The sequence below is a fragment of the Narcine bancroftii genome, chromosome 11 (assembly GCF_036971445.1).
Source record: "Narcine bancroftii isolate sNarBan1 chromosome 11, sNarBan1.hap1, whole genome shotgun sequence".
NCBI lineage: Eukaryota > Metazoa > Chordata > Chondrichthyes > Torpediniformes > Narcinidae > Narcine > Narcine bancroftii.
The window spans coordinates 98,921,128-98,933,594 of NC_091479.1; the positions used below are offsets into that span (position 1 = coordinate 98,921,128).

At 43.1% G+C, this 12,467-nt stretch overlaps 1 protein-coding gene across 4 annotated transcripts in view; it reads left to right on the plus strand.

The window, feature by feature from the left end:
- The first annotated feature begins 3,001 nt into the window (after window positions 1-3,001).
- mon2 (MON2 homolog, regulator of endosome-to-Golgi trafficking) overlaps window positions 3,002-12,467 on the plus strand; it is a 107,597-nt gene continuing 98,131 nt past the window's right edge. For 2 of the 4 annotated variants that reach the window (XM_069904190.1, XM_069904191.1), the window contains exon 1: window positions 3,003-3,227. In XM_069904190.1, the coding sequence (XP_069760291.1) occupies window positions 3,120-3,227 (108 nt within the window). In that variant the 5' untranslated portion in view covers window positions 3,003-3,119. Of the gene's footprint in view, window positions 3,228-12,467 lie in introns of all 4 variants that reach the window. The other 2 variants (XM_069904196.1, XM_069904195.1) reach the window with 2 other exon arrangements.

Genomic DNA, 12,467 nt, shown 5'->3' on the forward strand with positions numbered 1-12,467 from the left:
TTTTTCCCTCCTTTGTCTTTTGTCAGTGAGGTGGGCTCTGCGGTCTTCTTCAAAGGAGGTTGCTGCCCGCTGAACTGTGAGGCGCCAAGATGCACGGTTGGAGGCGAGATCAGCCCACTGGCGGTGGTCAATGTGCCAGGCACCAAGAGATTTCTTTAGGCAGTCCTTGTACTTCTTCTTGGGTGCACCTCTGTCTAATACTTCCACTGTAACACTGCTTCAAAATACAAATTTTGTGCAATGTTCATGACAATAAATCTGATTCTCTTCTGATCTAAAATCTGATCACTGAACACATTGGATCCTTTGAATGTGGGAAGCAGTTTTGAAAATCTCTTAATTAGTATGGAAGCACGTCAAATCTGAGCAGTGATGTCGAACAGTGTGAAATGTACTTCAATGTCATTCACTTATGATGGGTACCTCACATGTAGAAATAGGTTTCAACACGAGTTGCTTTCACCCTTCTCTTCAGCGGTGCCTTGAGATTGATACCAATAATAGATTTGTATGTTATTGTGCACTGAAATTCTTACTGGCTTCAGCCAAACAGGTCATTCACTTAAAAAAAAGTCTATCTTATTAATCACAATTGAATTAAAAGACAATAAATACAATATAAGGCCAAATGATGCCCTAAGCACAACCCGACAATGGTTCCCCCTCAACCCTTCCATTGTCAGACTGACAAGACATTGACTCAATAAGTGCTGAATGTGAAATAATAGATTAAAAATTCACTTTTTCCAGGACATATATATGAATGTGTGTGTATGTGTATGTTATTTTCCATTTATTTTTGGGACCCTTTTTGGTGGGGCCCTAGTTCAGCTACACCATGGAAAATCCGGCACTGGAAAAATTTCTTCCCTTGGTTCCTTAAGCACATGCTTATTTTGCTGAATGGTTAATCTAACCCTGATAGGAAGTAAAGGATAATCAATGCGTCGGGTCTTGCCTCTTTGTCTGGCATAAAGACGAAGAGCCCAGGTTCGAAATGTTGGTTACCCTTCACTTCCTGTGGATGCTGTGTGACCTGCTGAGTTTCCCCCAGCACGTTTGTGTACTGCACTCAAGCCCAGCATTTGTAGAGTTTCTTGTTTCATTCAAAATACACAAAACATAGATCATAAATATTCACAATTATCTGAGTGCACGATAAAATGACTTTGCAGGGGTGCAGACAAGGGTGACTTGCTTCCTCTCCAGCTTTGAATTGTGGGGCCCACAGACTTTGCCACAGGTAAATCAGCGGGACATGGACAAGACAGTGGGGTCGTGTCTTCCTTCTGCTAGGAATTCCTAGAGGTTTCTGGAAATGTTACTTTTTTTTCCCTGTAGGCTCATTCCTTCTGTCCACCTGGTAGCTTCTGGACATGACAAACATGATGGTAAAGATAGAGATACCTGCCATGGCACGCAGGACGCAGACATCCTTGCAGGCTCTCACTTCAGACAATTTCTCACTTCAGACAATTATGGCATCGGAAAGGTGTCTGTCCGCAGAACCGTGGTTGAAAAGGTAATGGGGAGGCGTGGTCCCAGGTAGGAGATGGAGAAGGGGAAGAGGGTCAAGAGCTTCAAATTCCTGGGTGTCATGGAGCCTCCATGTCGATGCAATCACAAAGAAGGCTCACCAGCGGCTATACCTTGCGAGGTGTCTGAGGAGATTCGGTACGTCACCAAGGACTCTTGTAACCTTCCCCTGGTGGGCATCCTGGCCGGTTGGATCACTGCCTAGTATGGAGGCACCAACCCTCAGGACAAGAATAAACTCCAGAGGGTCGTTAACTCAGCCTGCAACATCACAGGCACCAGATTTCACTCCGTCGAGGATGTCAACATGAGACAGCGTCTTAAAAAATAAGCAGCCTCTATCCTCAAAGACCCCCACCATCACCCAGACCATGCCTTCTTTACTCTGCTACCATTGGGGAAAAGGTAAAGACTCAGTGGCACAAGGACAGCTTCTTCCCCACTGACATCAAACTCCTGAATGAACCATGAACCACAGACACTGCCTTACTTTTTAATGTGCACTATTTTTAAATTTAAAAGTAAATCTTTTTATTGTTTATTTATTGCTGTCAGGTGGTTTATATGAATGTTTGTTTTGCCCCCTAATCATGCTGCTGCAAAACGATGTATTTCGTGACTTACTCATGACAATAAATTCTGCTTCTGAGGGCACAGCAGCAAGCTTGGTGAATCGAGATGGAAGGGGAGGAGAGCTGGAGGAAAGAAGATGGGGAGGCCTTTCAGATGGGGCAACCGCAGGATTGATTCACTGCATCCGGTGCTTCTCAACCTCGGAGAGACTGGGAGATCGCTGAGCCCCATCACTCCGTCCGTACCAATGACAAAGACTTCCCAGTGGCTAACAGTCCTGCGACCCACTCCATACTCCCATGTCTATCCATGGCCTCATGTACCGTCCCAGCAGGAAGACAGTAAATTGGAGGAGCAGCACCTGATTTTCCATCTGGGCACTCTCCAGCCGGGTGGCATTAACGTCGACTTCTCCAGTTTCTGCTACCCTGCTCTCCCTTCCCTTCTCTTCCCCCTGACAGCTTCCCCACCCCCTTCCCTCTCCATTCAGAGCCATCCCTCCTCCTCTCCTTTCTCCACCTACTACCTCTGGCCTTTGGCAATGCTCTCCATGCCTCACTTACCCTTTTTATTCTGATGCCTTGATGAAGGGCTCAGGCCTGAAACATTGGTTCTGTATCTTTATCTTTGCTATATCAAGGACACTGTTTGACCTGCTGAGTTTCTCCAGTGTTGTGTTTTCACTCAACTCCCATCCAACATGACCCAGAGGAGACACCTCAGCACAACCTGGACCCCGCAGCGACCTCCGACGCGACAGGGGGCGCTGCCGCGGGCTCCAGGCCGGGCGATGAGAGCGCCGCGACAGCAGAGGGCGCTGCAGCTGGTCGGCCGCGCCGATCTCCCCGCCGCCTGTGTTTACGGAAGTGCGGGTGACGTGTCGGGCCGGGGCTGCGCGGAGGTTTGTGGGTGCGACGGCCGAGGCGGGTGGTTGCCAGCCGAGGCCTGGAGTCGGGTGAGTGGTTTGAAGTCAGCCCGGGAGCCGGACGGGGCGGCTGGAAGGAGGGAGAATGTCGACGTCGTCACCCGAGGCCGTGAAGAAGCTGCTGGAGAATATGCAGAGCGACCTGAGGAGCCTGTCGCTGGAGTGCAGGAAGAAATTCCCCCCAGTGAAGGAGGTGAGGGGAGGGGAGGGGACGGGGTCTCGCTGCGGCCCTGAGCCCCAGGCCCGGTGCTGGGCAGCAGACCCTTGCCCTGAATGCAGAGGGGTGAGGGAGATCAGAATCAGGATTAAACGTCATGAAATTTGTTGTTTTTCCATAGCATCATGGAGCAAACATTCATATTATAACCATCTTACCACATTACTATATAAAAAAATTAGTGAGGCAGCGTCTGTGGTTCATTGCTCATCCAGGAATCTGATGGCAGCGGCGTAGAAGCTGTCCTTGTGTCGCTGGGTGCTCGTCTTCAGGCTCCTGGACCTTTTCCCCCCTCACTAGCTGAGTGAGGAGGGCACGGCCTGGGTGGTGGGGGTCTTTGAGGGTAAAGGCTGCCTTCTTAAAACACCGCCTCGAGCAGACGTCCTCGGCGGAGTAAAGTCTGGTGCCTGTGATGTCGCAGGACGCGCCAGCGAGTTATTCTTATCCCAAGAGTTGGCGCCTCCGTACCAGGCGGTGATGCGACCGGCCAGGATGCTCTCCAGGGGAAGTTTACGAGAGCCTTCCTTCGGTGACGTACCGAATCTCCTTAGGCACCTCACCAAGTGTAGCTGCAGGCGAGCCTTCTTTGCGATTGCATCAATATGGAGGCTCCAGGGCTTCCGTGATTGTGGACTGCAGGTTTATTGTCAGCGTGAGTACATGACACCACGTACAGCCCTGCAACATCTTTTTCCTGCAGGTGAAAGGCAGAGTTACCACTGATTGGTAAATTATCACTGTTCTCAAAAAAATAGGTATGCAAAAGAGAGAAGTATCAACTGACTGTGCAATACAGAAATAAATATTCAATGATATGTTACATAGGACTAGATGTTAATACCCCTTATTGCACTCCTGAGACCTGCTGTCTAGTCTCTGCAGGGTAGCCAAGTGAGAGGTGGCATCTTCTGGGTTATCAAGTGAACGCCCTGCTTCCTCAGTGTTTCACTGATAAATCCATGACACTTCCAGAGGGTTGAGGAGTGAATCCTGGCATCCCGGGCTCAGCCCTCCCCCACCCCACCCCCCCGATGCTTTTCACTCACTTAGGGACCAAGATGGAATCCTTTCTCCTTATCCAGAGCCACTGACTACCTTTTTCAGCAAATCTGGAGAGATCTTTGACTGCTTGTCGGTCTCCCGACTCCCAGGGTGGCTTTGATGCCGATGTGGGTACAAATCATCTTCAGCCAACTTCAACCAGTTGGACTCTTCCCTTCCAGCCATGTTGCTGCACATCACCTGCAAGCTTAGCGTACCTCAGTTTCTTGCGCTCATAGGGCTCCTCCACTGCATCCACCCGGGGCATTTGTAAGCTCAATGATACAAATGAGATGGAGTGAGGCCGACCACACCTGAAGGTCTTGTCTGAGGTTGGTTTCCACAATTTCATTTGGGAAGCTGAACCTCTGGCCAAGGTCTACCGCCATCTTCCAATCATGTGGCCTGCCTAACTGCCTGGAGTCTGATCTTGATGTGGCAATTCTGGCTTTACTCTCATCTTACTGGAAAAATGTTGTTAACGGCCAGCGGGATGAAAAGGGAGGTAGAACGTTGACATTCGACTGCCGATTTTCCAGCACTGCTACCAGACAACATAGTACTTGATTGTGATGCCAGGTGTATTGGCCTTGAGCAAGGCTGACCTTGCCACCCACCAAAAAAATGTTTTATTTTGGTCTTGCAGCCTACCAAAATATGTTTTAATGAATAGTTTGCAAAGTAAGAGTCCTTAAATGAGTCTGTGATTGAGCAGTCTGTTAATGGAGGGGTAGAGAATGTTTCTGAATCTGCTGGTGTGAGTCCTGGTGGCACCAGTGATAAGGGAGCGTGTGCTGGGTGGTGTGGATCTTTGATGATTGCTGCTGCTCTCTGACAGCATCATTCCCTGTAGATATTCTCAGTGATGTGGGCTGTGTCCACTACCTTTTGCAGGGCTTTGCACCTCTATCCTCAAGGAACCCCATCACCCAGGCCATGCCCTCTTCACTCTCCTACCATCAGATAAAATGTACAGGAACCTGAAGATGAGCTCTCAGTGGCACAAGGACAGCTTCTTTTCCTCTGTCATCAAATTCCTGAATGAACATTGAACAACAGAAACTACTTCACTTTGACTTTTCCTTACACTATTTTTATAATTTTGTAATGTGGTTTATATAAATGTTAATTTTTTTAATTTACACATACAGCATGGTAACAGGCCCATTCGGCCCACGAGTCCGTGCTGCTCAATTTAAACCAATTAACCTACACCCCATGTATGTTTTGAACTGTGAAAGGAAACTGGAGACCCCAGAGAAAACCCACGCAGAGATGGGGGGAATGTACAAATTCCTTACAGACAGTGTGGAATTCAAACCCCGGTCTGGTCCCATTTCCAGGTGCTGTAAAGACATTGCTCTAACCACTAGGCCAACCGTGTCACCCCATTTTCACTGTGACGCTGCCTCAAAACAACGGATTTCATGATCTGTTCATGACAATAAATTCTGATTATGATTTCTGCCTCAGAAACAGAAGAATCAAGAATATGATGGCAAAGGGGAAGAAGCCATCCTTGTGCCACTAAATGCTTGTCTTCAGGCTCCTGTCCCCTTTTTGCTGATGGTAGTAGAGTGAAGAGGGCATGGCCTGGGTGGTGGGGGTCCTTGAGGATAGAGGCTGCTTTCTTAAGGCAGCTCCTCTTGGAGATGTCTGCGACAGAGTGAAGACTGCATCTGTAATGTCACAGCATGAGTTAACAATTCTCTGGAGATTTTTTCTTGTCCTGAGCATTGGCACCTCCTTACCAGACAGCGATGCAACCTGCCAGAATGCTCTCCATGGTGCAACTGTAGAAGTTTCTGAGAGCCTTCCCCTCAAACAGGGGAAGAGGTTCCTCCACTGCCTTGTTTGGAAAGACCGACTCCACTTTATAAACCTTTTATGGTGTGGCATGAACAAAGGGATCCACAAGGCTCTGCTGCATCCTTGACATGTTGTCACACAGATGGTTCTAACACATTGTGGAGTGTCTGCCCCGGCTGCTGAGAGAACCCTTCCTCCGTAAAATTATTGCCCACATCTGAAATGTGGCTCCTCGTTGTGTGAAAACAAACAAATGTTTGTTGATGTGCCTGGGTTGTAAAGCATCCTCCACGATTTCAGGTACAATGCTACATTGCGGTGATTGTATTCCATTGCAGTTCAGCTTCCCTCATTACCTCTCTACCCAGTTAGTTGTGGAAGGGTGTGTACTACACACTGATTGCTTGATTCTTCAGTAGCTTCAGAGAGATTGAAATGGCACTCGATATGATTGGAGTAATTTATTATTTTGGTGGATAAGCTGCGTTATTTAACTGGGGATGAAATGGCTGGAGTTCTACTTTATTAATATTCAGTGTCAAAATAATGTGATATAAGCACATTACAATCTGCAGAATTGAATAGTTCCATCTTTTTCATGAATAGAAAAACACCATATGAAATGTAAATAAACAGTCTGAGTATTCTTGATGATGAATTCTGACCCAAAACATTGACCAATTTTTCTCTCCTACTGATGTTGCTCCTCCAGCAGATTGTGTTTTGGTCAGACTTGATGTCTCATTCAATCCCAAGTTTGTACTTTTAGATGATGGCAACTATTTAATTGACAAACTGTGGGTCATGAAATAACAGTCAAAAGTAAGAAATTAAAATTCATCATACCTTAATGAAGGGCTCAAGCCCGAAACATTGATTATGTATCTTTATCTTTGCTATATAAAGTACACTGTTTGACCTGCTTGCGTTTTTGTTAAGAAATTATTGTGACTGAACTGTTGACACCTTACTTCATGATTTCATCATTCCCTATATTTGAGCAGTACTTTGTTTGCCATATGCACTTTGCTGTGACGAGGTTGTATTTTAACTTACTCACATTTGACATCTGTTCAGCACTGATAAGGCCAGCATTTCTTGCACATCCCTAGTTGCCCTCGAACTAAGTGATATGTGAGGCCATTTCAGAGGACATCAGGGAGTTGATTAGTGTAGGTTTAGAGTAATGTGTAGATCAGATAAAGGTGGCAGATTTACTTTCCTAAATGCAAGTAAAACTGAAAATGCTTGAAGCACTCAATATGTCACACAGCATCTTTGTCCTGACATGTTGACTTTCTTGCTTGAGATGCTGAATATTTCCTAAACTTTTTTAAAATTTCTGATATTCAATATCCCTAGTATTTCAATTTTGGAAATATAAATGCAAGGTTTTGTGTTAGTGATTTTCCCTTGATGTGCAAGTTCATGACCATTCTGGCATGTTTTAATTTTGTGGCTTGCTTGAGAAAGCTGCATTTTATCTATCCAAAGGAAGAGATTTTTTAAAAAAAATATTTCACTTGCATCCTGCTGTGGACTTTAGTGCAGGTTTTGGCTTTTTTTTTCAGCTGACGAAAGGGTTGGTGAGAAGGAGCTATGCAACCATATGACTTAAAAATGTAAATTTGCATCTGATGTAGTTTCTTGTGGGGCTATTTTAAAATCATTGCTGAGATATATTTTGGTCTTGTTAAAGATTTCACATGAAATCATGTTGTACAAAATGAACCTAGTAACCTCTTATCTTCGTACTTCATTATGTATTGTCCAATCAGATCTGTTACTGTGTGAAGATACTGATGGAAAATTTAACTGCTGTGTTTTCATTTTAATAGTGACTCGTTTTCACAAAATATTTATTTAGGGGGAAAATGTATTGTGACCTCCCAGGTTTCTGAACAGCTTGATCTGTGATGTCATTCATTACTTCAAAAAGCACTTTATCATCAAATTATTACAGAACAGGACGAGGCCATTTAGCTCATTGTATCCTTGCCAGCTCTTTACCAGAGCAAGTCCATTTCTTTGCTTCTTCTCCATAGCCTTGCTAATTTTCCTCAGTACAGTATATGTTTACCAGCATCATCTTGAAGGCCATATTAGAATCTGTCTGACAAATTTGAAAATAATGCACTCCAGATTTTTCCTCCTATCTTTCCTTTAGATGGTAGCTATGATCTCTAGTGCTAAGTCCCAACACCATAGAAAACTGCCTTGCACTATCCTTTTTGTTGAGACCCCTCATTTGTTAAATGCACTTCATTTAGAACTCTTAGCTTTCCCTAGGATTCATTCGTGTAAATCTCTGCTCTCCATATTTCTGGTGAAAGTAAATCACAAAATTCTGTAGTCACCGCGGTTGGAATGAAAAAAAAACACTCGATATGCTGGAGAAGCTCAACAGGTGAAACAGTGGCCTTTATGTAGCAAAGACAAAGATACAGAATTGACATTTTGGGCTTGACCCCCTTCATCAAGGTCTGGCAAGCATCCAAACAAAAGAGGAGGGTGGCAAAGGCAAGAAATCATCTTCTCATTACCTCCTCATTCTTCCTACCAAATTGCAGCAATATTTCTCTGCATTGATCTTTATCTGCCACATGCCTTGTGTATTTTAAGAGCTGCTAAGTGTGTGTGTGTATTATTTACACTAATACACATGCCAGATAAGAAGCAAGTCAACTTGAGAATATTGGTGAGGATTTTCTACGTCCCTACATCATAAGCTGGTGCTTCTAATCCCAGTCAATAATTGTTGGTTCTCAACTATTTTCAGAAAGAGATGTTAACTGATCATAGGACTGCATATTTCTGAATAAGATTGCTGAGATAGCTTTCTGAACCATGAGGCTATTGTCCTCCAGGTTAGTGACCAGGGCAAATCCATCCACCAGCTTCAAAAGGATGGCCAACAGTGGCCTCAAAGGGAAAGTGGAGTTGCCCACCAATTAATTCCTAATGATACTAAACCTATCTCTTCCTTAAGTTAGGTGATCAAGACACATAAACAGAATGTGTGTTTATTATCAGATACAATTAAAAGCTTCTCACGAGATCCAATATTCTGTGAACCTCTTTTGAGATGAAGAAAATATCCTGAATATCTTTCATAAATTTGCAGTGCAATCTACGTGGGCAGAAAGCCAGACCCTTTCAACCACTGCTTTGCTTGGAGTCCCCCAGTGCCCAGAAAAATATGTTGGTTTCTGTTTACAAATCGGGTGTCTCATGTTTCTCCTGAGAAAGTCCTACTGCAAATACTCCTTTCTTTCTCCAAAAGTATTTTGACTCACAAATCATAATTGTGTACCTCCTGCGTTAAGCCAGCTAGCTACATTGCTTAATCCTTATGGAGCATGAGAAAACATAGAAAATTATCCAAGTTATTTTGCACGTTTTCAGTGACATAAGAACATAAAAAATAGGAGCAGTAGGAGGCCATTCGGCTCATTGACCCATTCAATGTGATCATGGGTGATCTGATGATGGGCTCATCTCCACCTACCTGCCTTTTCCCCATATCCCCTTTTTTCCTCTATGAAGTAAAAATCCATGCAACCTTGCCTTAAATATATTTACTGTCACCTCCACTGCTTCAATGGGTAGCAAATTCCACAGATTCATTCTGAGAAAAGCAGTTCCTCCTTGTCTCCATCCTAAGTCTACTGCCCTGAATCTTGAGGCTATGTTCCCTAGTTCTGTTCTCCTCCACCAATGGAAACATCTTACCTACTACTATCTTATCTATGCCTTTCATAATTTTATGTTTCTAAAATATCCTCTCTCTTTATTCTAAATTCCAGTGAGTACAGTCCCAAGACAACTCCATCTCTCCTCAAGGGATAACCCTTTTGTCTCTGGAACCAACCTGGTGAATCATGGCTAATAGGCTCATCTTCACACTGCAGTGCTTCCAAAGCCAGTACATTCTTCCTTATTGCCCACAATAATCGAGATGCGGACTTGTCAGTACCTTGTACAATTAAAGCATAATCTCTCTGCTCTTAAATTCACTCCCTCTAGCAATGATGTCCAACATTCCTTTTGCCTTCTTGATAGCCTGCTGCACCTGCAAACCAACCTTTTGTGATTCATGCATGGCAGCGTGGTGCCACTTCTTTTAATTTAAATAATATTTCTGATCTTCCATTTTCCTTCCAAAGTGGATAACCTCACATTTGCCAACATTGTACTCTATCTGCAAAACACATGTCTACTCACTTAATCTATCTATATCTTTCTGCAGACGCTCGATATCCTCTGCACAGTTTGCTTTTCCATTCAATTTAGTGTCATCGACAAACTTAGATACACTGTGCTCTATCCCCTCTTCCACATCGTGTATGTACATTGTTTATGACCATAAGATTGCCTGAAGTATGGTTGAAACAAAGTCCATTATCACCTTCAATGCAGCAGGGCAGGCTTGGGTTGAGTGAAAAAGAGGTGGGTACAAAATGTGTCATCCACCCGGCAGCAGTAATCCCCATCCTCCTGCATGATTCTGAGACTTGACTTGCCCACAAAAGACAGCAAGGATGTTTCCACAAAATGCTCCAATTCACTTGAAGGCCAAGTGAACCAAGATCAATGTTAACTCATGGGCCAACATCCCTTGCATTGAGTACACTCGATTAATTAGGTTGGACAGACTTCGTTGGTCGCCTACTTGGAACTGAACATCTCAAATTAGCACTTACTTGACATCCCCATCATGGAAAGGAGTTACCAGGCGATTTCAAGGATCCATTTAGAGTTTCCTTGAAAATATTTAAAGTCTCCGCTGACTCCTGGGAGTCCCTAACGTAAGACAGTACAATGTTGGCAGATGAAATCTAACAGCAGAGAAGTTATGCTGCAACTGAACAAGGTACTGGTGAGGTCGCATCTGGGGAACTGCTTGCATTTCTGGTCTCCTTACTTGAGGAAGAATGTACTGTCTTTGGAGGCGGTGCAGAGAAGGTTCACCAGCTTGATTCCAGGAATGAAGAAGTTAGCCAAAGAGGCAAGATTGTCATCGGGCTGTACTGGCTGGAATTTAGAAGCATGAGAGGGGATTTTATAGAAACATATAAATTAGGAAAGGCATAGATAAGATAGAGGTAGGTAAGTTGTTTCCATTAGTAGGGGAAACTAGACCTAGGGGATATTGTATATTTAAGTCCGAGATGAGGAGGAACTGCTTTTTACACAGGTTGGTGAATCTGGAATTTGCTGCCCTTTTTTAAAAAAACTTTATTTAAAGACTTCAATCAAAATACAGTTAAACATAACAAAGAAAAGTAAAGAACAAATCTTTATATATATTTTTTTTAAAAACCCACTCACCCTCCCAACCCTTCAGCCAGTTCCCTTAAGGGGAGCCAAATATAAAAATAATACAGTTAATATAAAGAATATTTCAAAGTATTTCCAAATTCATATACTCCATATAAGGAGACCACATTTTAACAAAAAATGAATAATTATCGTAAATTACATGTAATTTTTCCATAATAATACAATTTCTCAATTCATTCTGCCAGCGTATTATATTAATCTCCACATTATCTTTCCAAGTACTAGTTATATATTTTCGTGCTACAGACAGCACGAGACGTACAAATGCAATATGAAATTTATCCAACCCTAGTCCTTTCAAAGAAACCATATATCCCAACAAAAAAAATCGATGGGCCTAATGGCAATTTAACGTTAAATAATTTTTCCAAAACTAATCTAATTCCTTCCCAAAAGGGTTCTACTTTGACACAAGACAAGACAGCATGTAAAAAAGTTCCAGTGCATAATCCACATCTTAAACAAGAATCCGAATTACTAAACCTATATTTTTTATTTCTCTGGAGTCAAATATAACTGATGCAAAAAATTATAATTAACCATTCCATATCATACATTTGTCACTTTAGTTATGCTATCATGGCACATAGCCTCCCAATTATCTTCGGGAAAAATATAAGTTAAATCACTTTCCCATTTAAGTCTAGATTTCTCCCAATCCGGTTTATCCATCGCATCTTGTAACAATTGATACATACCCGAAATATAACCTTTCTTAGGTACAGAGGAAATCAAAGACTCAAATTTCGTCAACATGGGTAGATTCATCTCTTTACCATAATTATCTTTTATCAAAGCTCTAAATTGATAATACACAAATAAAGAGTTTACAGATATATCAAATTACTCCCTCAGTCGATTAAAGGAAAGAAACTGGCCTTCTTCAAAGCAGTCCTGAACTATCCTCTAATACCCTTAGAATTCCATCTCTTTAAATGATTATTAAACATTGAAAAAGGAATAAACTGATATGATATAACGGGGTTTGGATTGATAATTTACCCTTTGATCCAAAAACCATAT